Below are 26,731 nucleotides of genomic sequence, written 5' to 3' on the forward strand. Positions count from 1 at the left end.
CCATTACCATGGTATTATCATACCGTACCAAAAAATAATAGATAATTATATAATATATGATATGTCTATATATTACTTTATCATCCTTAGCTTGCTTTTGAAGAAGTGTTTGGCCTCTGAAATTTGGTAGACTGTTCTGATCACACTTCAATAAAATCTAGGCCATTGATTTGATTTTACAAAACTCATAATTTATGTTTTAAGAAATAACATACAGTTATTTTTATTTGTTGAAGTTTAGATCCACTCTCAATTTTGTTTTTGAAGTTTTAAGAAGTAACATACAGTCTGCTTTAAGGAGTCCCATCATGCCAGCAAGGACTCAAAAGAAACAAATCCTTGTTTCATGTGGACAACATATGGGAGCGGTAAACAACTTTCATAGCTTAGATACACCATCACGAGACGTCCTGTGCTTATGAAATAAGAACATGTGAACAAAGACTTACATGTCGTGCAACAATACCGTAATTGTGTATCCGTACCATGTAAGTCCTCACTTAAATGAGCGTCAAACTTCCAACTAGTTTATGCACAACTATTTCAGCAGCAATCTTTGCAATACAAGTAACAAGAGAAAAACATAACATCGCACTACAACTATATTGTTCAGTAGAACTCCAAGAAAGAAATGAACAAAATTAAACCGACTAAAATCCATAATTCTTATTTCACAAGTTACTCCTCTCATTAAACTCTCAAGAGTTAAGACAGCGGCCGGTACTATCAGTTTGAAATTCAACAGAACATGGGCAGAATCGGCAGACAATCGCAGATTCAATCATATATCAGAAAGCAAATGGACATATAAAAAAAAAGAGCTAGGACCTCTGGATAATATATCCAAGCTAAAGGCAAAGGGACCCTGTTCTACGAAGAGAGCACTTTATGAACCTCAGAAGTGACCTCTTGGGGAGGCTTCTCCGCTTTAAGATTGGCAACAATGCCTTTCTGGGAATAATAACCAATAACCTGCGTATGCAAATAATGAGCCTCGTTACAGACAATAATGACGAGAAATGAAAGCATATGAAGCATGAATTGGTGTAATAAACAAGCAGGTTGAAAAGTTATCCAACCAAAAAAAAAAAAAAAAAAAAAAGAAGAGATGGGGACCGGAGCAAATAATATAACAATTCGCAAAAGGATATCAGCCCAGAAACAATGGCTAACATCTCTCTGCACAACCCTGAGACATTTCAAGCACATACTGCCTTGGGTTTTTAGAATATCACAGACAACTCGCTACGGTTCTATAAGAAAGTATACAAGTAAAAACAGATACTTAAAAAAGAAAGCACAAACATAATCATCACCTCCCTAAATGAGGAACCTGAATATGAATACAACAAAAACACATTTGCACGAGAAAACTAGCTAATAAATTTTCACAATTCTAGAACCAAGGGATACTTCACTAATTATTTTCTCATCCAAATTTTCCAAGAAAATGTAAGAAGCCATACTGGTGCAGTTTGCTTGTGAAATGCTTCCAGCCTCGATCTGAGCACAGCTGCAGTATCATCCTTACGCTGAATCAGAGGTTCTCCAGTTACCTGAACAAAACAAGAAGAAAGGGAAGCATATGCTATTCAGCACAAATTCGCCAACGAGTATAATTGAAGCTCATGCTGAATATACATACAAGCAGATTGACATAACACTATAGACTTAGCTACTAAAATTAAAATTCCTTGTATGTTACATCCGACGTTAAAATGCCGTTTTTTCTTCACACAGCAAATATTCTTGCCTCTCTTTCAAGATTCTTAGATGCACAAACAATGTTTTTCTAAGACCAAAAAGAAAGATGCTGCCCCCTTACATCATCAACGCCAGGAGTCTTGGGTGGTGCAAATTTTGTGTGGTAGGATCTACCACTGGATGGGTGTATCCAGCGACCAGTAATCCTCTCTTCCAAGATTGCATCATCTACTGCAAAGTTGAGCACCTTATCAATTTTAGCACCCTGCTTTTTCAGCATCTCATCCAGCTGCATTAAAAAAAAAATATAATACTTTTAGAGCATGAGACAACACAAACACAACAATTTTGAAAATATATCGGTTGCAACGTATAATCAGATTCCACAGTACGCAGACCTTCTGTGCTTGGACCACAGTCCTTGGAAATCCATCAAGAATGAAACCTTTCTGACATGAAGGCTTCTTCATTGCTTCATCTATGATGCCAACAACCAAGTCATCCAAAACAAGCTCTCCCTGAAATATAGTTACATTATACCATATCAGAAATTTATTGGGTGATACAAGAACACAGTTCAAAGAAAAAAAATCTTATGGCAAACCAACATACAAGGAGAAGTTTCTACCTTGTCCATAGCCTCTTTAGCCTTAACCCCAAGAGGAGTCTTAGCAGCAACAGCGGCTCTCAACATATCACCAGTAGCCAAGTGGCATAAGCAATACTCATCCTTAATTATGGGTGATTGGGTACCTTTCCCTGATCCGGGTGGGCCTGCACCATACAAATTTTAAGATAACACAGACAAAAACATCCAAGAAAAGAAAGAAAGAAGAACTCCTTCCATGGAAATCTAGCTAGCAAACTGCGAGAAGAACATTCTTTAAGCCTCAACCAAATTGGCTCTTCATGCATCATAACCAAAAAAAGCAACAACATATCCAAAACTCATAGCTTTTCCCTATCTTCCTTCTTGAGGAGGCGAAGGTGGGGATAAAATCTCAATTTAGAACATACATATTGACAGACACACACAGGGATACCTACATGAGTATGCAATGTATTAACAGGTGGCATGCCGGCATGCCAGAATTCGTCAACGTGACATCCTTTGGGAACGAATGTCTCAGCATTTGGCTGCATAATAGAGAATACAAAAGCCAGAGAGGGAGAAAGAGAGATGAATAAATAATTGAGCACCCTATCCGTTTGCATCTTAAGAAAAAAACAACACCACAAAACAATCCGAATCAAACTCTCAAGCATCCCGAAACTCCATTGGTTAGTAAAGGGAATTAGCTGAAAGACATAATTAAACTAAGTCAAGCAAATTTCAGCAACATTATCTTCTACCGTAGTTATTTTCTATCTGTTTCAACTTTTGATTAGATTTTCCTACATTTTCTCACTAACCAATCAATCAGTCAGGAACGAAAAGCCAACTCGAAACCACATAAATTCTCGGATCTGGGTTGTTCTTAAAAATCAAAACTTGACACGAAATTGAGAACCAGATGAACAAAAATAAGAGCTTTAATGGAGAATAGGGAGTCACCGATGAGAATGACGCGCTTGTCGGGCTTGGTGGAGCACTTCATGCGGCGGAGGAGCTCGGTCATGAGATCGACGGAGGGCACATCTTCCAGGTTCGCTGCTGCCGCGGAGCTGCCCGCCATGGCTGACTGTTTCTCTCTCGTTTAAGGGTTAGGGTTTTCTCTCTCTAGAATAACGGTAAGAGTGGGCGAAGAGAGAGAGAGGGTTTTGTGTTGTGTGTTTAAGCCTTTGGTGGTGGTTGTACTTTGTTTAGACTTCGGATCCTCCAATGCTTCAAACTCAAGCGGCCGTTATACCTATCCAGGTCTGTTGAATTACCTTTTTACCCCTGTCCCTTGGATTTGCTTTGAAATCTTTTTTTTTCTTTTTTTATTTATGATTTTGATAATGATGTAATTCTCAAAATGGGCATTTGGCTAACTATAATAATATTTTGCACACCATCATTGACAGTAATTTGGTGAATCATATTTATAAAAAGAGAAATATTAATAGATCGAACTAATAATAAAAGATTTTGAATTGACATTTGGCTAACTACACAATGAATCATCATAATATAATATTTTCAACACCATTATTCACCCTAATTTGTTATTCTTATGTATAAATACAGATAAATACTAATAGACTAAAATAATAAATTCTAAAGAAAAAAAAGGCAGTGCACTAACTCTAAGGAGTCAAAGGACAAAAATCAAAGTCAAAGTATGATTTTTCTTAATGAGCTTAGTAAAATATAGAGAAAAAGTCAAAAACTTTAATTATTTATTTTTCTTAATAATATATTTTTTACATCATGTGAATCTGGCCCATGCTTTATGATGCAATCCCCTTGAATTATTGGATAATTTGGGGGTATTAGAAAAAGAAAAAAGGAAAAGGTCAAAGGAAAAAAAAAAGAATAAAAAACCGGGGAGAATTTGGACTTTAACACTTTCCTTTTTCAAAGAAATTGTTCCCGGAAAATTCAATGACAAGGAATTGCAATGGTGAAATAGCAACAGCAGTTGAGAAACACGGATCACACACATCCACCAAACAAAACCACGTGAAATCGATTCCACTAGTTGCTCGTCTAGCTGCGAACTTCCGGCAGATTTCCGGCCGCAGCTAGGAGTCGAGCTTTCGAGCTTTGCTTCAGGCACAAAGTGAATCACATGTTCAGCACAAAGCATATAACCATAAACACAAAGCTTTATAAATCATTGTCGAAAAGCTACATTGAACTTCAATTTCTATTGTCTGCAAAACTTGATCCTGACAGCCATAGAAACAGCAAAAAAACCGATGTTGATATTAAATTCAACTTGGGATAAAAGTGCAACTAGAAAGGTTAGAGTATTAGAACATGGTTTATACTGATAACGTAGAATCCTACTACGAAAACTGTAGACATCAAAACAACATAATGGCAGCAAGCCGGGATATATCCACATGCCCCTCGAGTGCCAATGACAACGTTGATTGTAATTTAGTCGCTGTCTTCACTTTTTGATTTCTTCTTCTTCTTCTTCTTGACATCACTGGCAGCCTGTATATCGTCTCCATTTTCATGTTTGCTCTTCTTCTTCTTCTTCTTCTTGGCTGTTCCATCCTCCTCGGCATGTTCATTATTCGCATCCTCCATGGGTTGATCCTCCTGATCCAATTTTCTCTTGTCCTTCTTCTTCTTCTTTTCAGACTTACCCTCGGGGGCATCTCCATTTGTAGTGGCAGCTGGTTCATCCACACCCATAGCATCACCATTATCTGCAGCTTTTGATTTCTTTTTCTTGCTTTTCTTCCCGGAAGCTTCCTCTGTTTCCATCTCTGTGTCTGTTACATACATGTAAACTATCAAAATTACACGGCAGAAAGCAAGTCTACCAACATTTTACGTCGAATCAAAGGTTAATCCTAATTCTCATATAACATAATTGACAGATTCGTGACCAGAAATACAATGTATTCCTATGGTTGTATTGATGTCGTGTAAAAAACTCTAAGATTCTCTCAGTTACACACCTTTGCTTTGAGTGCTCTCAATTGCAGATTTCATGACATCAATGTTTTTGCGAGGTGCAACACCCTTGTCATAAAAGTCAAGTCGCTCTTCAACTTGCTCACGAAGCTTCTCCCCAAACACAGTACTGCTACTATCTGTATCAACGAAGGTTGCAACAATATTATTTATGCTGAAATAAACAGTAATACATAAGAAAAGAAAAGTTAGCCAGCCAATACTGTATGAGGAAGGCTGAAACTCACCTGCAAAGCAATCAATGCGAGAAGCGATTGAGCACTTGTTTGCAAGATAACGAGCCATTCGGCCCTTGTTCCGTGCGGATGCTCGACCAATAAAAGATGAATGGAATATCAGTCCATATTTGGGTGTGTTTCCCCTGGTTTTTAGTGCCCTGCGGAGAAGAACAAAAGAGTCAACCTAGGGATGTAAAATGAATCTAGAGAGCTTTTTGTTACTTGTTTCTTGTCATACAGAAACAACTTTCATGTAGGATCTTGAGGGAAAGGGAGAGTAAAAGCACCTGAAGAGAGCCTTTTCTGCGCCTAGGATCTGAAGGGTAGAAGAAGGGCATTTAGCCAAATTTGTAAGACTACCAGCATGAGAAATCAAACGCGCTCCAACTACTTCACCAATTAAAGAGGCCAAATTGGGTGCAATGTCGCTCATTTTAGAAACCAGATAGTCATAAAGCCTTTTCCTGTACTCAGCTAGGTCCATCACCTTCTGTGCAAATTGCTGAACGTTCATCAAGTCTAGTGGAGACAAATCTTGCCCTGTGAAGAAATTAAAACAAAAATAACAATAAGAACGATCAATGAATTGATAGAGAAACAGATGAATGAAAAGCATAAATTGAATCCCTACCCATGGATGCTTTGGCGGCTTCTAGAATCTCCTTTGCTTTATCTTCATCTCCAACAAGGTCGGTTAAATCTGATAGATGGTCTTCAGAAAGTGTTGACTTGTCTTTAATATATTTTGACACTTTAGCATAGAGATAATTGTCATTGACGATCTTCACCAATTCAGGAAAATGCCAAGAGTACCATTCTCTGCAGAGAAGGAATGAACAAGCATCCACAAAAATATTATTTACCCATGCTTTGCCGACAAAAATTTGTAAAACGGTTCAAGGTAAAATCCTAATTCATATTACTGAACTGAGAATATGCCAGTGCACGAAAGCCAGTATCTATACCTGACTCTCATGGAGAAGGAATTGATATCCTTATCAAGGGTATCTAGAAGGAAGATTGCTTGAATCACCATATTGTCAACACGGTTGACATTGAACTTGACCTTGGCCCTGCTGTAACTGTGCCCTAGACCAAGCTGGGCTTTCTCTAAGTCCCCAGGCTAGGGTGAGGAAATAACGAAAAATCAAAATCGAAAGATACAAATTCTAAAGGCTATACATCTTAAGCCCACAGAAATATAACAAACTAGAGCATGTATGAATTTAATATAAACAAGATAGGATGTGAAGAATTCAAACCTTTAGACTCTTGAGGAGCGTAACAAAATGTAATCGCACGCCACGAATCAACTCAAGGACAAACTCATTACTTTGGCATGGAATTTTAGTCTCTTCGAATATGTGTGACCCGATCTTAGGTTCGGAAACTCCCAAACTGAACTTTGGCTTCTTACCTTCCTTGACTTGTGGGAGATTTTTTTCCAAAAACTTTCTTAGTTCATCAGTCATAACCCCTGAAACAAAACCACAACAAATAAGTAAAACCCTTTGCGTTGACAGAACCTCACCACACCAAATTAAAAGAATAAACTTCATTTAAACACACCAAGCATCCAAGAGAGGCAAACGTATACTTCAACTATCAACATTAGTAGATTATATAATCTATTAACCCACTTGAAATTCCACACATGCTTTACAAGACACACTAACAAGTTTTACGGAGCAGAAAGGAGAAGGGAACAAATTGAACTTCGGTACCTTAACACAACTAGCCAGCTCATATAGTTAAATACCTAAGCAATAGGATCAAAGCTCCAATATCCTATATTTTTGCAAGTTTCGCAAGTTTTTCATGTAAAACTGCGGAACCGGTTAAGTTGACTCAAAATTTTCTACATTTCTTAATAATCGATAGCGGAAATATAGATATTCGAATGCAGCAACAGTTAATCAAAATCCCAATACACGCATAAATTATTTCCCTTCAATTTCCTATCAACCAAACAACAACAAAAATCACAAAAACATAAAAATGTTCAAACGTAAATAATCAAACAGAAACAAAAGCAATCAAAAACCCTAAAAGAAACAAGCTTTCATTCTCTACCTTCAGAGACTGAGTTGCATTGGTTAAGGGCATCGAGGGCCGACTCAAATGGGTCGAAAGCTGCGAGCTGGACCACCTTCCCGAACCGGTTGATGTCCGAAATGGAGCCCCGGACCGCCTCGGTGTTTTGCCCTATTTGGTCGATGCCATGAGCGAGGAACAGCGAGTAGCCTGAAGCTGATTCATAGAGCAGGTAAAGCGCCATCGAGCACTCGAAACGGCGGCGTTTAGGGTTTCGACTTTGTCCGTGGAATCCTCACTTTCTTTCTCTAGAACTGTCAGAATCGGCGGTGGAGAGAGAGGGGAAGGAGAGCTGAAATTCGAGGGGGTTAGGGTTTAGGGTTTTTTCAGTGAGGAAGAAGTGGGCTTTGTTTATGTAGGTGGCGGCAAGTAGTTCGGTCCGTTGGATGTGTATACTGGGTTTAACGCTTGGTGAATCTAACGGTCATTAGGTGTGGGTCTCGAGTAGTTAGCTTGGACGTGTGTGTAGGGTGGTGAGGATGATTTGGGTATGTTTGGATAGCCGCATATTTCAGGACTATTTGGGAATTGGGGTTTCTTTAGACAAACTGAGGATATCTATGTTCTGGATTAATAATGTAATTGGAGACGAATTTCATACTCGTATTTTATACGTCATGTCTTGAGTTCGATTATTGGCATTGGTGAATCACAGATGATGGCCAAGATGAGGTTGAAATGTCTTTATGAGTCTTCTCAACTCCTAAAAAGATGGACTATAGTGACGAAGTCACTGATTGATTCCATTAAAAAATAATAATAATAATAAAAAGATTACAGACAAATGTTGGTACAAACCTACAAGGTGTTCATTTTGTCAGTAGAAGCTCGAGGTTTAAGGGGTGAAAATACCTATCGTTCTCTTTTTTGTTTTGTTTTTGGTCTTAAATAATCAAGTAATTAACTATTACAAAATCAAGAGACCATTGAGATTCTCTCTAAATTGTCAAACTGAGAAAACCAAACGGCTCAGTAATACTTTGGTTTGAGTTTGGTTTTTGATTTAGTTTATTCTCTCATTTTAGTTCAAACAAACTAAACCGCACCGCACCGCTTACACTTTACTGTAAGTATAACTTAAAAGATAAAATCACTCTAAATTGGACCAAGCCACCTCTGCTAAATTAATTTTTCACTTTTAACATCAAATCACTACAAAAATCGTCATTTTTCTTTTCTAGACACCAATCTCCCTCACTCATATTTCACCTACTCTCATTTTCTTCACATCAAAGTAAACCATTACAAATTTACAACAGTGGCACCCGCCATAAACGACATGTCGTATCATTCGTCCTGTTCCGTAAAATTCTCAAAAGTGTAGCTCTCTGTAATCCCCGATTAGGGCAATCCAACGGCAGTGCGCAGGGAGAAGAAGAAGACGACCAACCAATGCTTCAACAAATTCAATAGCATCAAATACTTATTCAAATCAAAGAACCAGGTAAAACCAATCTCTTACCCTCTTACTTCTCAATCCGATGCTTCGTTTAATTTACTTAAAACTAAAGCAAAAAGCTTCACCATTTTTACTGAGCCGCCATGGAAGCTTGTATTCAACCTCCACTGCAAAACCCACCTCAAAGTTCTCGAATTTCACCGACCCACAACTTTTTACAGCCTATTACCTCCAAAAATCATGTGGGTTGTCCTCAGATTCCGCCATTTCAGCTTCCAAGAAGCTCCAGATCGAACCCACCGCCACCCACCACCCTGACTCGGTACTGAGTCTGTTCAGAGCTCATGGGTTGACTCGGAGCCACATCAAAAATCTAATCACCAAACGTCCGGGATTGCTTTTGGGCGATTTAGACAGTAGCATTGGACCCAATTTGGATTTGTTCAAGTCATTGGGGTTTTCGGGAACTAGCCTTGCGAAAATGGTTGGCAAAGAGCCTCGTGTGCTCGAATGCAATGTGAAAACGGTGTATGAGTTCTTTAGGAGTCATGGATTGAGTGAAAAGGATATAGCATCCTTGATGATGAAGCTTCCTGCATTGTTTGTATACGATGCAGAGAAGATTTTTAAGCCAAAGATTGAGTTTTTCAGGTCTTTGGGGCTCTCAGAGATTGAAATCGCGACGATTTTGTCCAACGAGCCTTATGTTTTAACTAGGAGCCTTAAACACCACTTCATACCGAGTGTTAAAGCACTTAGGCGGTTTCTTGGCAGTGATGAGAATGTGCTGAAGGCTATAAAGGGATACTACCGGATGCTTGAGTGTAATTTGGAAAAGTTACTTGAGCCAAACATAACATTGTTGAGGAGCCATGGTGTGCCAGAGTCACTGATTGTGAAGATTTTCATGATTCAGCCAAAAACACTGCTTCTGAGGAATGCAGTGCTCAGTGAGATTATTGGTCATGTTAAAGATTTGGGTTTTGAACCTAATAATCTGCTATTTGTTTTAGCTGTTCGGAGCATGGCAGTGATGAGTACGGCACTATGGGAGCAGAAGTTGGAAACTTATACAAGTTTAGGTTTGTCGAAAGATGAGATTTTTGCAGCGTTCAGATCGCAACCCATGTGTATGATTACTTCGGTGAAGAAGATCCATCAATTGATGGATTTTTTCGTGAATAAGTTGAATTTGAAGCCGTCAACGGTTGCGAAGCATCCAAACCTTTTGCTGCTCAGCATGGAGAAGAGAATTCTTCCTAGGTGTTCGGTTCTGCAACTTTTATTGTCACAGGGGTTGATAAAGGAAGACATTAACTTCCCCTATGTGCTCAAACTGACCGAGAAGGCTTTCATGCGGAAGGTATTGAGCAAGTATGAACAAGTGGTTCCTGACATTGTCAAGGCAAATAAAGGCCAGATAGAATTTCAAGGGTTTCCAGTTCCCTTAATATGCAAGTAACAATGATGAAATTGAACGATTGAGCTAGTCCAGAAGGATCCTGAATTTATTAACTTCATCGTATTGGCTGTGGATGCTGATCTTACTCATTGGTTGAGAAGTTAAAAGGGAACAAGAGCAAAATATCAACCAGTTGTTTTGCCAACCTTGGATGGCAATAAGAACTGGTCAATTCTGAGAACTAAAGACGAATCAGCATCTGTAGCAAGAAACCATGTTTCAGGATAGTAATTTCTTACATGCTGTGAACTCACCGGTAGACATTGTATGTGAGACTTCAAATTTCAATTTATTCAAGGATGTCCAAGTTTGTGAAGCCTTGAGTAGGAACTACACATTTCGAGCAATGTTATGGCCTCTAAACTGTATGATTACTCTTTACATTTTCATTTGTTTGTCTTCCTCTGACTCATTTTGCATTCTGTTTTACTTTGTTGTGGGATTTCAGTGCATCCACACAGACGTTTAGAGGTGGTTTAGCGTTTGTATTTGTGTCATGGCATTAGATGAAGAATATAAAAAGAGAGATGTAACTCACCCAATTGTTTGTTTAGCGTTTGTATGCGTGCACTTTTATAACAATCCCCACCTAGGCGCTAGGTAGCTGGCCACCGTCCTGAGTAATGTTGAGGCGTTTGAAAATTAAGAAAGGGCGCCTAGACTAGCTAAGACGCCTGTCCCGCCTAAGCACCTGCCTAGGTTGCGACTCACTTAAACAAAAAATTGATAACTTTCAATTTGCGTGCGAATTTTTTTTTTAATAAATTGTAAGAGACTTGTTGAATACTTAAATAAGAACACGTTATATGCTTGTTTCTCATGTTTTCATTATGTTCCAATACTTCATAATACATATGTCATTCTATTTTGTAGTTATGATAAAGTTATATATATTTTAAGTATAAACAGACATTTATTTACACGAAATATAATGAATTTACTTAAATCTGTCTAGTCCACCTAGGCGCTAGGCCCTAGTCCGTCATCTAACTAGCACCTAACGTATTTTAGAATCTTATATGTGTGTTTGTCCGCCTGCACACACAGTTCGGCCCTCCCCTGTATTTTGGTCCCAACCACTCATTGTGGCCCAATCCATCTGTGTCTGTTGCCCACGCGGCGGGCGGGCACAAAAATCTCTGCTTGGTTGGGCCTTAGTTTGGTGGCTAAGGCATTTCATGACTTTTGGGGCAATGGTGGTCTATTTGTGAACGATGAACCATGTCCATGAGAGCTTAAGGCAATGAATGCGAAGGGTAAATGTTCTTAGTGATGATGGTAAAAGCAAGGGCATATATTTCATTCTTCAATAGCATATGTGACCTTTAATCCCACCATCATCATTTAGGCAAAGTAGACTCTTGATATGTGTAACCACTACACCAATTTGGAGCATATAGGCCACTGCTTTCCACAACATTAGAGTGTTTTGATTTCTTATGTGCAAGTAAATGTAAAAAAAAGCGTCATGAAACAAACTCGTTCCCTTTCTTTTCGTATCCATTAGTGACAAGTAAATGTGCCCTAAATAGCTTTTTAGTCAAAACAGCTTCCGAGATTGATATAACTCATCAGTTTGGTCTCTAATAATAAAACTCGACAAAAGCGATCCCTGAGTTTGTCCACCGATAATTATTTTGGTCATTCTATGAAAAATTTGTCAATATCCTCGTTAATGTGTTATGTGGTTGTCCACATAACCATCTTTTTGGTGTATTTTTTATCAAACCAACTCATTCATTTAATGAAAATATTGACAAATTTTTCAGATAATGACCAAATGATTTACGGTGGATAAACTCAGAGACCATTACCATCAATTTTCATTATCAAAAACTAAATTGAGGAGTTATGCAATCTCAATAACCATTTTAGCTAAAAAAACAGATGTTTCTTTATTTTCATTTTGATAATAAAGTACTTTGCATAAAGATATTTCATCATGCCAAAAGAGAAGAGATCTCTTCGGATCTCTTCCACCAAGGTCACTGGATCAAGTGATCTAGATCTTTTAAAATTTCATTCAATGATAAAAAATTATTATTGCTTTTAAGGAGTTAAAACAGGTGAGTCGTTGGATGAAATTTCAAAGGTTCGGATCACTTAATCCAGTGATCTTGATGGAAGAGATCCGGAGAGGACCTCTTGTCTTGCCTAAAGGTGAAACCAATAATTGGTAGTCCTATTTGAAAGGCAAATGTGAATATGATTATGGTACCGTCTGTTTTTGTCATGACCACTAGATATGACCATGCAGGATGCAGATATGCATCTCCAATTCTTAGCCTTATCTTTTTATTATTATTATTGTTATTATTATTAAGGATGGAGAAATGTTCGAAATTATTATAATAATTTAATAGATATGAGAGTTTCAAATTCGGGACAGATAGGTGAAAATCTAACAACTTTATTGATTCCTCATTATTATTTATTACATTATAAATTCTTACTCCACTGTGATTACATCTGTAAAACCTAATCTTGGGCAAGAAGTCTAACAAGGCCCTGTAATCAAGGTTTCATATTAGAGAACTGTAACGAAAAACTCCTGGTACTGTTCATTTTAACGAAAAACCACATTTTTACACTAAAAAGTCAATCATGGTACTATTCACTTTACCCTTTATTTTGTCCTTATCGTTAAAACTTAAAGTTTTTAAACTCTTTTCATTAGTTTTCCTTTCATATTATGGAGGGTGGGAGTGGGACGCAACATATGTTCTATACGTATGGGGCCAATACCTTAAACAGGGATTTCGCTTCACTGTTCACAACACGGGATGGCACGCTTCATTGTTCATAAAACGAGATAGCACGGCATTATCGTGTTGCCGTATAGCGCTACAAGGAATGCTACGTAGGCAATCATACATGTAATACGAGGGTACTATCCATTCCGCTCGAATAGTGAAGCGGGATCCCTCTAATGATTTCTTTCCAAGTAGGGTCACTGGATGTCGTATAGATTGGGTTCTTTTCCCACTCAACCTTGTTCTGTTTCATGGGGAGCTCTCATCCCACACTAACTACTTGCATAATTGATGTGGGGTTTCCATTTTTGAATCATACACGTATTTCAACCATGACATTGAAATCATCAATCTTAATAATTAAGTAAGGGGCGACTCTAAGTCAACAAGGCTTTTCGCTTCACAAGGATTGGCGGGGGGCGGGGGTACGCAGCCCTATCTTTACTTTGCAAAAGGCTATTTTTATACATTGAACCCGTTACCTTTCAGTAAAAAAGGAGCAACGTTTTCGTCGCGCTAAGGCTTGTCCTCAATAGTTAAGCAATCGTATAAGTAGAAATAATTTGTTTCTTGCACTTTCTTCAAATTATGCAGTGCGCTCATATAATGATAATTTTTCCGGACGATTGACACCAAAAAGTTCTCTTATGTTATCGTCTAAACTCCAGAGAAGAGGATTCGAGCTAAAGCGTAGAGAAAAAACATAATGTCCTAACCAGCTTAGCTACGCTCAAATACGGAGTAACTTTAATATGTTTGATGGTCATAAAATTGGCACCCACGTTCCACTAGCGTATGTCATATCTGTAATCTGATGTAAATGTGGATAAGGACTTCTAAATCCTTCTGCAACCAGCAAAAGCAAATCCATGCATGGTTTATAACCTTATTTACACACACACCACACATTCATTCGAAAGTGCTACTTGCAAGTTGTATTGACTCGGTCAATCTTGCAAGTTCTTGGCATTGTTATTTATCTCTAAGATTACCTAGCAGTGTTTAAGGCTGTGAAAATTTGTTTAGGGTTGCTCGTCGGTTCGATAACGTTAATATTTCGTCAATCCGCTTTCGAAACGATCGAAATTTGAGTTGCGAGTTTTCTATTCGAATCCAATACAACGTGATTAGTTAGCAGTGCTCAGTAGATTTGCATGGGCTTCGTCTGCTGCTGGTTTTGGTTTGGCACACAGCCTGCAAATTTATGTAAGTAGCAATCACAAGTTCCAAGGACATGCATTCCTTTTACCAATCTACCCTTTTCTTTTACATATTTTCTGTTCGCAGTCGAATTAAAAGAAGAAAACTAGCAATGCTCACTTAATTTATAAAGTTCTTTTCGACTTTCAGTTTGGTTCCAAGCTCTTAATATATAAAGCAAGTTAGATTTCTCCCGATTGTTAAGTTTATCACATTTTTTTTGGTATTATTCCTCTTTTGAATGGACGAAAATAACTCTCAATTATAAAGTTGTTAGTTGGGAACAAATTAGTACATTTAAAAAATATTAAATGGTCAGAAACGAAAATTGAAAGTCGATAAGGCAAATTAAAAGATGGTACCAAGTTCATACATCATTTCTAAAATTCCTGAAAAAAAAGATTAAGAACTACCCTCCCCAATTAACTTTTTTTATGTTACAAAACAAAACTTTTTTCGTGAGAAAATTGTATGAACAAATAAAGAGCAACAGATTTTTGTTGTGTGTTTCAAGTTGATCTCAATGAGGTCTACCACCTCTCTAAGCTGCTGCTCAGAGAGGGCAAAGACTGTTTCATAATATTAAGTAAAGCCTACTCCATTAATGCTGGAGATAGGCCAGTTTTCTTTTCAAGAAAGGACACCATGTGGGAGAACTGTAGTGCATTAATTCCTTTGTGGGGTTTTCTTGTTTTTCTTGAATTAAATCTAATAAACTCGGTTTTGCAATCGTGAATTAGGCTAGTTGATTAATGCATGTGCGTTTCATTGCACTCAAGTTTGAACCTTTAAGTTAGTTGGTCATCATGCGTGTTTGTCTCCTTGTATTCAAGTCTAAATTCCCTCTCGTAAAGGGATCTGCATAATTTAGGATATCGACATGGGAAGAAAATCTAAAAAACTAAGTTTAGAGCAACTCCAGCGTTGGAGCCCTCCCCCTGGCAATGCACTATTCAATCCACCTAATGAACAGTAACTGCCCTTAATGAACAGTAAATAGCCCTGGCAATAGAATTTGCATCTCCACCGTTACACTTCAATAACTCTGGCAATAGGCAATAAAATATTAGTATTTTTTTTATTTATAAAATAATACAAAATAATTTTAATTGTAATATCGGATAAGATTTTTAATCGTTCTCGTTGCGCCACGTGTCATTATCCGAAGTATTATTAAATAATACAAAATAATTTTATTTGTAATTTCGGATAAGATTTTTAATCGTTGTCGTTACGCCACTTGTCATAAAATCCGAAAAGACAATTATTGGGGATGGATTTCCGATAAATTTTTTAATCGTACTCGTTATGCCACGTGTCATTATCTGAAAATACAATTATTGGTGATGGATTTCTGATAAGATTATTAACCAATCACGTCGCGCCACGTGTCATAATCTGTTCACAATCTTTGAGGATAGATTTCCATCAGATTTTTAACGAATGACGGCATGCCACGTGTCATAATCTGTCCGCAAAATTGGTATGAATAAGACTCCACATTTCTCACAACTGCATCTCATTACCCGTAAGCGAACTATGAGTAACTTCAACTAGTACACAACGCAACATCTTCAATAAGCGACCAATTCGTACCTGCACCAGTGGTCATTTTGTTAAAAAAAATGGATTCAAACTTTGAGACAAAGAAAGGAATGTGATTGAAAGTAGTTGAGAAAATATGAAATTGTTGTGCAAGGTAGATGATTATGAGAAGGTATTTATAGAAAAGTAAAAACAATTTTTTTTACAATTTTTTTCAGATTTTTCAGATTTTTTTTTAATTTTTTTGAATTTTTAACAATTTTTTTAAAATTTTTATTCAATTAATTAATCTCTGCCGTTGGATATAAAAAAAATTTGAATTCCAACACTCCAGATTGTGCCACGTGTCACAACGGTAACTTTTCTTCATTTTAAAACTATTTTATTTTTTATTTGTTTATAAAGAATATTAATATCCACCGTTGATCTCAGATCGAACGGTGGATATTAAATCTGACTTTTTTTTTTTACCGTTGAGATCGAACGGTCCAAATTTAATGACCGTTGAGATCTAACGGACCGTGGGAAGCCACGTGGCTTCCCAACGGTAACTGACAACCTTTTTTTTTCTTCTGATTTTTGTGTCGGCGACGCGCCCCCACGCGCGGGTGGGGTGCACGTGCCTGACACAAAAAAAATTAAATATTGCGTTGACGCCAGCCTGGCGTCAGCCTGATGTCACGTCCATCTCGGGCTCTCGGGCTGGCAATCCCCCACGAGCCCGGAGCTCGGGCCTCCCCCTTCGGTCGGGCTGGCCCACACTGGAGCTCATCCCCTGACCCTCGGGCCCTTGTTTTCTCGCCTGTCCCCCGAGCCAAACCCAACGTTGGGCTTGCTCTTAGTCAGCAAGTGTAATCATCCTCTTGGGACTTCAAGGCTTCTTGATTTTTCTCTGTTTCTGCCTGCCTCATATACTCTACTGTGGACATTTTTTTATCTTTTATCTTGGTTTCTCTAAAATCTCAGAAATTTCCAATTTTCCAATCTGATTCTTTCATAACTCACAACTGTGTTTCATCTTTAATGATCCCCCAATAATTACCCTCTTTGCAAGTTTTCGATTCCTGCTTTATTGGTTTCTTTTATTCTGCAGACTTCAGCCACTTAATTTCTTCATGAAGCACTTCTAAGAAAAGTGATTTTGTAATGGGGCTTTCTGAATCGTTTCTGCTATTCTGTTTTTCTTGGAGCTTCTTACTTCTAGGCACTCATCAACTCCAATCTTCTCAAACCCAAGTGCTTCTGCAGCTCAGGATTCACTTAGAGTACCCAAAACAGCTAGAAATTTGGAACAGTCACAACACAGATTTCTGCTCCATTTCTTCACTTGGCCAAGTAAACATTACATGCTTGGACAATCTTGTAATTGTGCTCAGAATCAAGGGTGATAAGATTAAGCGATCCAACAAAAGTGATTACTTCAATGGCTTTTCAATCCAAAGCCAAACTTTATCAGATTCCTTTTCTTTGGATTCTTTTGTCACTACCCTTTCAAGGCTAAACAGTTTGAGAGTTCTTAGCCTTGTGTCTTTGGGCATCTGGGGTCCACTTCCAGACAAAGTTCATAGGCTGTCTTCCCTTGAGTATCTCGATTTGAGCTCGAACTTCCTCTTCGGTTCAATCCCACCACGGATTTCCGCAATGGCGATGCTTCAAACACTTAAAATCGATGAGAATTTCTTAAATGATACTATCCCTGATTGGTTCGATTCGCTATCCAATCTTACAACTCTGAGCTTGAGGAACAATAAGTTGGAAGGTGCATTGCAGGATTTTAGTAGGTTAAGCAGCTTACAAGTGCTAGATTTGAGTGGGAACAGATTGAGCTCTATGTTGCCTCCAATGCCAAAAGGGTTGGTCATGCTTTTCGTCAGCGAAAACTCCTTCTCCGGCAAGATTCCAGTGAAATATGGCAAGTTAAGTGGACTTCAACACATTGATATGTCACACAATGCACTTATAGGCACACCTCCTGCTGCACTCTTCTCTTTGCCTAATATTAGTTACTTGAACTTGGGGTCAAATCTGTTGAGTGGCTCGCTTCCAGGGAATCTAATCTGTGGAAGCAAACTCGATTTCATTGATATATCGAATAATAGTTTGAGGGGTGATTTGCCTTCATGTTTAAGAAATGAATCAAAAGAGAGAGTTGTGAAGTTTGGTGGGAATTGTTTGTCAACTGGTGTGCAGTATCAGCATGAACAATCATACTGCAAGGAAGTGATCAGCCCAAGGAAGAAAGAGTTCGGAGGGAACAATGTAGGGATCTTGGTGGGTGTGATTCTAGGATTAATTGTACTTAGTGTGCTTCTGGTTTTAGGGTTTATCATTTTCTGCAGAAGATATTGCCCTCAGGGGATATCGAAGCAGCATTTGCTCCATAAATCAGTGCAAGAGAATTCAGCAGTTGGGTTTTCGACCGAGCTTCTAACAAGTCCAAGTAGGTCAATCACCAACAAAAATGTACATTTTTTTTGTGTTTCATTGGATGAATATTTAAGCTTATCAAGTTGGTTCTTTCAATTATTTAGGGTTTATTTCACAAGCTGGAAAGGTAGAGATACAAGGCCTCCCTGTGTGCCGGATATTTTCTATGGAAGAGCTGATGGAAGCTACGAAAAACTTCGACAGCTCTGCCTTATTGGGTGAAGGTTCATATGGGAAGGTATAGTTTCAATTCAGAACATTATAAATTGAAACTTTTGACTTTCATAACAACATATGCGTTTTTAAGCTCTTACTCTTTTTTCCTTCGATATATAGCTATACAACGGAAGACTATACAATGGGACTGAAGTTGCCATAAGATGCCTGCCTTTGTCGAAGAAGTACACAATTCGAAATGTTAAACTCCGGTTGGATCTGCTTTCCAAGCTTCGGCACCAGCATTTGGTATGCCTTTTAGGGCACTGTCTCGATGGTGGTGGACAAGATGATTACAATCCGAAAAAGGTTTATTTTGTGTCTGAATATGTGCCCAGTGGGACATTCCGGGATCATCTCTCTGGTAAATCTTCAAAAACTAAACACATTAATGTATTTTTGGTGGAAAACACAAAATATTTTTTTCTGACCTAGCAATAACGTTATGTATGTGTAGGGAATAGTCCTGGAAAGGTTCTCAACTGGTCAGAGAGGTTGGCAATTCTAGTTAGCGTGGCTAAGGCCGTGCACTTCCTACATACCGGAATCATTCCTGGTTTCTTCTGCAACCGCCTGAAGACGAACAATATCTTGCTCAATGAGCACGGTATGGCAAAATTGAGTGACTATGGACTGTCCATTCTCACAGAAGAAACCGATAAATCCACAGTATGTCTCCTGAGCCCCTCATACTGACCGAATGATCACTTACCCCTACTATAATTTTTTCTTCCCTAGCGGTTCTGATTATGTTCTTGTCTTGGTTGCAGGCAAAAGACGGCCTTACATCATGGTAAATTCTACATCATATTTCTACTGTCTACTCTCTGCAGGTTTCTAATAGAGTTCGTAATCATTGACATTTAACCATGTCTTGATCAGGCAAATGACAAGTTTAGACGATGATGCTTATAGCTTCGGATACATACTACTCGAGGCTCTCGTTGGAACTTCCATATCTTCTACAAGAGAAGCAATCCTGCAAAATAATATGGTAGTTCACAAATTTCTAACTAATATTTTCACTTGACACGAAAAATGCGCAAAATTCATCATGTCCTATTGTTGTCAAGATTTTGGTGAGCGCGCTTTCATTTGATCGAAAATGACTCTGCAATTTGATGCAGGCATCTCTGAGTAGCGAGGACAGGAGGAAGCAGATAGTTGAACCGGCTGTTCTAGCCAGTTGCTCACAAGAGTCTCTATCGATCGTGATCTCCGTAATGTACAAATGCATTTGTCCAGAGTCGAGCCGTCCATCTTTCGAGGACATCCTTTGGACCTTACAGTATGCAGTTCAAGTCCAGGAAGAAACAGCAGCTGGAGACCAAAAGATTTGACACTGCATCACATTCATTGAGTCAGAATTTTGCTTTTGACGCTAAATAAACAAGGAAATGTGACAGAATTTGGGCATTTTTTCACTAGATTTTGTAATTGTAACAAATTATGATAATCATCATGCAGAATTCAAAGTGCAATATGGTCACAGTGTGATCGTCAATGTTGTTCTAATCCGCCCTTGTTATAGCATGTGTTTTATTTACTAATATTATCTTAAATTATAAACAGGGTTTTAAAAAAATGTGCCCCGAGGTGTACTTTCTAAAGAAACGTGATATTGCAGAATGTTTCTCATATTAATACCGTAAGCTAGGGTTACAATATATATAGCAAAGACACAACCCTAATCCTAAACTAATGCCTAAAAGCAAGGAAGTCAAACCTTATCAGGTAAGTAAAGGATAATAACAGATTTACAAGATTTACTATACTAATCCGAGATATCTTCTTTAACACTCCCCCTCAAGTTGGAGTGTATGTTAATAACACCCAACTTGCTGAGCAATGTTTCAAACTGTGTAGAATTCAACGGTTTGGTGAAGATGTCTGCTGGTTGATCAATTGTTCGTATGTATGCTGTACGAATCATTCCTTCTTGAATCTTCTCTCTCACCAAATGACAATCAATCTCTATGTGCTTTGTCCTTTCATGAAATACCGGGTTTGAAGCAATGTATATGGCTGCTTGGTTATCACAGAATAACATGGCTGGTTGTGAATGACTCACCTTTAAATCTCTCAAAATGTTCTTTAACCACGTGATCTCACAACATGTGGCTGCCATGGAACGGTACTCGGCTTCAGCACTGGAACGAGAGACAGTGGTTTGTTTCTTTGTTTTCCAGGATATCGGTGCCTGACCCAGTTGAATGTAATAACCTGTTATTGATCTTCTTGTGTCCTTGCACCTGGCCCAATCAGCGTCACAGAATGCACTTAACTGCAAGGATCCCTTGGATGGCAGCAATATACCCTGTCCCGGTGAACTCTTGATGTATCTGAGAACTTTGTGTGCTGCCTCAAGATGTGGTTGTCTAGGCTTGTCCATAAACTGGCTTAACATGTGCACAACATAAGCCAAGTCCGGCTTGGTTATGGTCAGGTAGATCAACCTACCCACAAGTCTTCTATATGATGAAGCATCAATAAGAAGTTCTCCTTCCATCTGTGTAAGAGAAACATTTGATTCTACAGGAAACCGTGAAGGTTTAGCACCCAAAAATCCCACATCATCTAAGATATCCAATGCATATTTGCGTTGACATAAGGTGATGCCATTTGTAGATCGTGCAACCTCTAACCCCAAGAAATACTTAAGTTGTCCCAAATCCTTTAATTTGAATTGTTGTGAGAGGGACTGCTTCGTGGCTTCAATTTCTTGCAGATTATTTCCTGCTAAAATTACATCATCAACGTATACCAATAAAGCAATGAAGTTACCGTGCTGACTTCGGACGAACAATGAATAATCAGAACACGATTGATGAAATCCAGCAGCCTTGAGAGCAGTGGAAAGTTTAATGAACCATTGTCTTGAGGCTTGTTTTAAACCATATAAGGATTTGTGTAGCTTGCAGACACGAGTCTCCCCCTTTCGTCCAAAGCCAGGAGGTAAATTCATGTACACTTCCTCATCCAGATCACCATTCAAGAAGGCGTTGTTGACATCGAGTTGATGTAAATGCCATTGACGCACAGCAGCAACACTAAGGAGCACACGGACAGTGGTTAACTTGGCAACTGGAGCAAAGGTTTCACGATAGTCAACCCCTTCGATTTGGCTATAACCCTTGGCAACCAACCGAGCTTTGTAACGCTCAATTGTCCCATCAGGTTTAAGCTTAACCTTGTACACCCATTTGCAGCCAATCGGCTTTTTGTGAGGAGGAAGTGGAACAAGGGACCAAGTATGGTTGGCCTGAAGGGCAGCAAGCTCGTGGTGCATGGCATCACGCCATTGTGGATGTTGGACAGCCTGCAGAAAAGTGGTGGGTTCTCAGATGGTGGTGATGTTAGTAACAAAATGCTTATGCATAGGAGAGAGGCGATTGTAAGATAGGTAATGAGACAGAGGGTGAGCAGTACCTGATACCTGAACCATATTCGAGGAATGAGCAAGTCGGGACGGGAGAGAGGTCTCAACATGGAAATCCTGCAAGAAAGAGGATGGTTTGGTAGGACGTGTGCCACGCCGGGGTGGCGGTGGTGCAGCAGGGGGGGAAAGCGGAGGGGATGGTGATGGAGAAAGTAATGAAGGGGAAGTAGGCTCAACAGGAAGAGCGATGTCAGGAGAGGATGCGATGAGAGGGTCTATGGGTATTATAGGAACAGGATCAAAGGATGGCGAGTAGGGTTCTATGGGAAGTGGAGGAGGAGTGGGAGTGGAAGCAGCGGAAAGATGGGGTAATTTGTAGGGAAAATGGTCTTCGAAAAAAAGGACATCCCGTGACACAAAAACCTTGTTAAGTGTAAGATCAAACAAGCGGTAACCCTTCTGACCATAAGGGTACCCAACAAAAATACACCGTCGTGCACGAGGATCAAATTTAGAGGGTTTTTGTGCATGGGTTGATGCAAAACATAAGCATCCAAAGACACGTAAATGCATGTAATGTGATGCCTTGTGAAACAACTTGTGGTATGGTGTTTGCCCTTGGAGAAGTGGTGTGGGTGTACGATTTATAAGATAGGCCGAAATGAGAATAGCATCCCCCCAAAAATGTTTAGGAAGGTTGGCTTGAAAAAGGAGGGCTCGAGCAACATTTAACAGGTGTCGATGTTTGCGTTCAGCAACACCATTTTGTTGTGGTGTGTTGACACAACTGGTTTGGTGCAGAATCCCTTTGAGTTGGTAAAAGGTGACAAGTTTGAACTCGAGACCGTTATCACTTCTAATCACCTTAACTGTTGTATTGAATTGATTCTCAACCATGTGTATAAATTGAACAAGAATATCTTGTGTGTCAGATTTGTGTTTCATCAAATAAACCCAGGTGCACCGTGTGTAATCATCAACAATGGTAAGAAAATATTTGGCACCTGAGAGGGAAGGAACTTGATAACCCCCCCAAATGTCAATATGTATTAATTCAAAACATGAACGAGTAGAGATAGAACTCAAGGGAAAAGACAATCTGGTATGTTTAGCCAATGGGCAAATTAAACATTTATTGGAATCACACGACTTATTGTGCACAAAGGGAAGTAACGAGGACACTTTAGGTGATGGGTGCCCAAGGCGTTGGTGCCAAAAAGGAGAGCTCATGGTGGTGGTGGTGTTGTAGGATCCCTTCCTTGGTGGGTCGAGATGGTAGAGTCCCTCCCGTTCAATTCCCGTCCCAATCATCTTCCCCGAACGTAGGTCCTGTATGACACAAGATTGTTTGAGAAAAATGGTGATGTAAAGGGAATCGTAAGCTAACTTGCTAATAGATATGAGATTTATCCTAAACAATGGTACACATAAAACATTGTCAAGGATAAAGTTGGGAGAGAAAACCACTTGGCCGACATGGGTTACAGTAGCAAGGGAACCATTTGGTAATTCAACACTATGATTTGTAACACGTTTTGAGGATGTGAGAAACTCAGGACTGCATACGATGTGGTCGGTGGCACCACTGTCCAAAATCCAAATAACTTGCTTTCCATTACGCATGAAAGAAAATGCTTTACCTGAGAGTTCTTCATGATTCGAAGAGGTACCCACTTGATTAGCAAATGAGGATTTGCTTTTGTTCAGAAGCTGAAGAATCTGCTTGCAGTCCTCTGGAGAAAAAGGAAAATTGGGCATTGCGTCCTTCTTGTCACGAGCCGTGACTTGGTTGCCCTTGAAAGGCCGATTTTGTTCAGTCTCAGCCGCTGCTTTTCTTTTGCGGCAAGAGTCAAAAGTGTGTCCTTTCCAACCACAAAATGTGTACTTTAGATGTGCACGACAATTCTTGGTGCTATGATTGTTCTTGTTGCATTTGGCGCATCGCTGACTACCATCTTCTGTCTCGGGTTCTCGACCAGCGCCCCTCACTGCAAACACAACAGCTTCAGGCTGCACGGTGCTTCCCTTTCCGTTTGATACTTCAACTTGCTTCTCATGACGAAGAACAAGTGCATAGGCTTTGTTAACAGTTGGCAATGGATCCAGCAAGAGGGTGTTGCTACGAACCGTAGCATATGAGTCACGTAAGCCCATAAGGAATTTCATTGTTTTCTGAGTCTCAACATATGATGTTATCTCGTTCCTTGCTTCACAATGGCATGTCGGGATTGAACATAAGGTATCACGTTCATCCCAAAGACTCTTGAGTTTTGTGAAGTAAGAACTCACCGTCATGTTGCTTTGCACACAATTATGGATTTCGTTTTCTATGTGAAACAGTTGAACGATGTTCACATGAGAAAACCTTTCTTGCAGGTCAAGCCACATCTGCCGCACGTCCTTGCAGTGTATGACACTTCCTGATATTTCTTTTGACATGGAGCCGAGTAACCATGTTTTCACCAGATTATTGCACCGGTTCCATTGCTGTAATTCTTCAACCTGCTCATCAATTGGCTTCGTGATTGTTCCATCAACCAGCCCTAACTTGTTTTTAACCATCAAGGCCATGGTCATGGATTGCGCCCATGTGCCATAGTTGTCTTCCACGAGTGGCTGCGGTACAAAAATGGCGCCAGGCTGATCCGAGTGATGAAGATAAAGTGGATGGTTAGGGTGTTCCCACTTCTGATACAAAGTCATGCCTGAGGAGGTTGACTGTTCTGGTTTATCACCCATGGCTATGGTTGCTAGGGTTTAAATATCTGTCGAGATTTTTCTTAGATCGATTGCTCTTGATACCATCTAAAGAAACGTGATATTGCAGAATGTTTCTCATATTAATACCGTAAGCTAGGGTTACAATATATATAGCAAAGACACAACCCTAATCCTAAACTAATGCCTAAAAGCAAGGAAGTCAAACCTTATCAGGTAAGTAAAGGATAATAACAGATTTACAAGATTTACTATACTAATCCGAGATATCTTCTTTAACATACTTAAGCGGTTTTTGAGGCGGGGCGAGAGTTATAACGCCTCTGCCCGCTCATCTAGACGTGGTTGAGGTTGAAGGGCAACACGGTATTCACAAAGAAGATGAACGCGAAGAAGAATTTTTCAGTCTCAACCATGAGACACATTGTCTACGTCTCCCATTTAAAACATTTGTATATGAATTTAAAAAAAGGTAGTGGTTCACAGCAAGGTCTCAACCCATGAGACAATCTGGGCTAGCGGTGCACCGACCCCGTAATCCTTCCACTGTTGAGAGTGAGAGGTTTTCGCTGCTCTGTTAAACCAGCCTCACGCATTGCCCTCCACTCTAAGGGCCGCCTGGACCAAGCTTAAGCTGGGACCACATGACCCAACTCACAACTTGGAACGGGCGAGCCAGCAAATTGCAACAGCAGAGCCCTGCCAAATGAGTTGAACCGATGTCCCACCACCTTGGCGCCCCCACTTGAGTTGCAAGCTAGCGCGACCTAGCTCGATCGGCGAACAGTGAACAAGTAATGAGATATATAAAGCGCTTGGTACAATTCTTGTTGGCCGGTGTTGGGACAAAGAAGTATATGACAAAGTTCAATTGGCCACTGGCAATTATACAAGCACTCATTTTGCAATATTAGGATTTTATACATGGGCAGTCTCTCAATACGTAGGTAATTTTAACTCAAAACATGAAAAATTAGAGTAATTTGCATAAAAATTGAAAGACGCTAAATTCAATAGAGATAACTAAAAATATTATACAAACCTAAAAACCCGAATATGAGGTTAAGAGTAAGCAATAAAATTTAAAATATATGTTAAAGCTAAAGAAAAGTTGATACAATAATGAGGGAAAGGGAAGACTGGACTCCAATAAGGAAACTTTAACGAAAAACGTCCGATACTGTTGAGAGAAATATAACGCTGGAATAGAAAATAGTTTGGATTAAGAATACAATGGAACGGAAAAGAGTTTGGATTAATAATACAATTGAATTTTAAGAGTATTAGACAATCTCCAAAGGAGATGTCAAATTTTAAACCTAAAATTTAAATTTAAAGGCTTACGTGGCACTTTGACATCTTTTAAAGTTTTTCTCTAACTGATATGCCAAATTTTAAATATAAAATAAAAATACATTAATGTTGTCTTTTGTTACCTTTATTGTTGATTTGGACATTTTGACATTTCCTTTGGAGATGCTCTTAGACTAATATGCAGCAACAACATCTGTTAGAGCACCAAGAAAGAAAAAAAAAGGCATGATGAGCTAGGGACCATTCTGGTTCCTTAGTGGCTCCGCCCATGTTGCGACCGATATAATGCATCTGAAATTGCAGAAAAACTAAAAATATTCTTGATATGAATATTAAAAAAATAAAATAAAATAAAAAAATAAAATAAATAACTATCTAATTACACACAACAAAATTAACATCATTGATACTAGCATTTGCCTACATATTTTGTGAATATGAACATATTTTTTTAGAAAATGAGAAGGAGAGAGGAAGAGAGAGAGAGAGAGAGAAAGAGAGAGAGAGAGAAAGAAAGAAAGATAACGTGGGGGAGTGGAAGGTTTTTGTTTTGTTTTATTTTTATTTTTTTTAATTTTAAATATTAGAGATATTTTAACATCACATGTAGGTGAGGCTTCAATAAAAAACAATAAAATTTGGACTTGTGAAATTACATTATTGCCCATCATTTTTTTGTGTGATAAAAGACTAAATTGTCTTTTCACACTCTTTTGGTTGACAAA

At 38.9% G+C, this 26,731-nt stretch overlaps 5 protein-coding genes and 1 non-coding gene across 7 annotated transcripts; 2 read left to right on the plus strand and 4 right to left on the minus strand.

The window, feature by feature from the left end:
• Positions 1–641: 641 nt before the first annotated feature.
• Positions 642–3,527, minus strand: LOC137710906 (adenylate kinase 4). The gene is made up of 6 exons (XM_068450064.2): positions 3,260–3,527; positions 2,333–2,478; positions 2,103–2,222; positions 1,826–1,993; positions 1,467–1,556; positions 642–972 (listed from the first exon to the last, which is right to left on the minus strand). The coding sequence occupies exons 1-6, from the start codon at positions 3,378–3,380 to the stop codon at positions 871–873; spliced, it is 747 nt and encodes a 248-aa protein (XP_068306165.2). The 5' UTR covers positions 3,381–3,527; the 3' UTR covers positions 642–870.
• Positions 3,528–4,437: 910 nt separating this feature from the next.
• LOC137710526 (nucleolar protein 56) lies at positions 4,438–7,969 on the minus strand. Its single transcript, XM_068449571.2, has 8 exons — positions 7,573–7,969; positions 6,762–6,976; positions 6,465–6,622; positions 6,131–6,318; positions 5,787–6,039; positions 5,509–5,657; positions 5,266–5,400; positions 4,438–5,076 (listed from the first exon to the last, which is right to left on the minus strand). Exons 1-8 carry the CDS (start codon positions 7,775–7,777, stop codon positions 4,733–4,735), a joined length of 1,647 nt encoding a protein of 548 aa, XP_068305672.2. The 5' UTR covers positions 7,778–7,969; the 3' UTR covers positions 4,438–4,732.
• An 886-nt stretch (positions 7,970–8,855) lies between these two features.
• LOC137710143 (uncharacterized) lies at positions 8,856–10,843 on the plus strand. The gene has a single exon (XM_068449094.2). It carries the CDS (start codon positions 9,075–9,077, stop codon positions 10,452–10,454), a length of 1,380 nt encoding a protein of 459 aa, XP_068305195.2. The 5' UTR covers positions 8,856–9,074; the 3' UTR covers positions 10,455–10,843.
• Positions 10,844–14,055: 3,212 nt separating this feature from the next.
• On the plus strand, positions 14,056–20,110 carry LOC137711444 (putative inactive leucine-rich repeat receptor-like protein kinase At3g03770). Of its 2 annotated transcripts, none has more exons than XM_088695581.1 (8): positions 14,056–15,319; positions 16,795–18,392; positions 18,484–18,617; positions 18,716–18,959; positions 19,053–19,264; positions 19,366–19,388; positions 19,478–19,589; positions 19,723–20,110. In XM_088695581.1, exons 2-8 carry the CDS (start codon positions 17,099–17,101, stop codon positions 19,933–19,935), a joined length of 2,232 nt encoding a protein of 743 aa, XP_088551707.1. In that variant the 5' UTR covers positions 14,056–15,319; positions 16,795–17,098; the 3' UTR covers positions 19,936–20,110. The 2 variants fall into 2 exon arrangements, with proteins under 2 accessions (XP_088551707.1, XP_068306789.2); XM_068450688.2 differs by having other exon boundaries at positions 14,100–14,413; positions 17,046–18,392.
• Positions 20,111–23,055: 2,945 nt separating this feature from the next.
• LOC148696161 (uncharacterized) lies at positions 23,056–24,713 on the minus strand. The gene is made up of 2 exons (XM_088696211.1): positions 23,615–24,713; positions 23,056–23,303 (listed from the first exon to the last, which is right to left on the minus strand). The coding sequence occupies exons 1-2, from the start codon at positions 24,711–24,713 to the stop codon at positions 23,266–23,268; spliced, it is 1,137 nt and encodes a 378-aa protein (XP_088552337.1). The 3' UTR covers positions 23,056–23,265.
• Positions 24,714–25,160: 447 nt separating this feature from the next.
• On the minus strand, positions 25,161–25,469 carry LOC148696162 (signal recognition particle RNA). The gene has a single exon (XR_015963845.1).
• Between the last annotated feature and the right edge of the window lie 1,262 nt (positions 25,470–26,731).

This window comes from Pyrus communis, chromosome 6 (assembly GCF_041283825.1).
Source record: "Pyrus communis isolate YQ-2024b chromosome 6, ASM4128382v1, whole genome shotgun sequence".
Lineage (NCBI taxonomy): Eukaryota > Viridiplantae > Streptophyta > Magnoliopsida > Rosales > Rosaceae > Pyrus > Pyrus communis.

Coding starts and splice junctions, on each gene's coding strand:
- LOC137710526 (XM_068449571.2), bottom strand. CDS start 7,777: ATGGCGCTTTACCTGCTCTATGAATCAGCTTCAGGCTACTCGCTGTTC. Junction 6,319..6,464: donor TCCTTCTCCATGAGAGTCAG/GTATAGATACTG, acceptor CCTTCTCTGCAG/AGAATGGTACTCTTGGCATT. Junction 5,658..5,786: donor GCAGAAAAGGCTCTCTTCAG/GTGCTTTTACTC, acceptor TCTTCTCCGCAG/GGCACTAAAAACCAGGGGAA.
- LOC137710143 (XM_068449094.2), top strand. CDS start 9,075: ATGCTTCGTTTAATTTACTTAAAACTAAAGCAAAAAGCTTCACCATTT.
- LOC148696161 (XM_088696211.1), bottom strand. CDS start 24,713: ATGGGTGATAAACCAGAACAGTCAACCTCCTCAGGCATGACTTTGTAT. Junction 23,304..23,614: donor GAATCATGAAGAACTCTCAG/GTAAAGCATTTT, acceptor TGTGTCATACAG/GACCTACGTTCGGGGAAGAT.
- LOC137711444 (XM_088695581.1), top strand. CDS start 17,099: ATGGGGCTTTCTGAATCGTTTCTGCTATTCTGTTTTTCTTGGAGCTTC. Junction 19,265..19,365: donor AAGAAACCGATAAATCCACA/GTATGTCTCCTG, acceptor TCTTGGTTGCAG/GCAAAAGACGGCCTTACATC. Junction 19,590..19,722: donor CAATCCTGCAAAATAATATG/GTAGTTCACAAA, acceptor AATTTGATGCAG/GCATCTCTGAGTAGCGAGGA.
- LOC137710906 (XM_068450064.2), bottom strand. CDS start 3,380: ATGGCGGGCAGCTCCGCGGCAGCAGCGAACCTGGAAGATGTGCCCTCC. Junction 2,479..3,259: donor CAAGCGCGTCATTCTCATCG/GTGACTCCCTAT, acceptor TGTATGGTGCAG/GCCCACCCGGATCAGGGAAA. Junction 973..1,466: donor TTCACAAGCAAACTGCACCA/GTATGGCTTCTT, acceptor TTGCATACGCAG/GTTATTGGTTATTATTCCCA.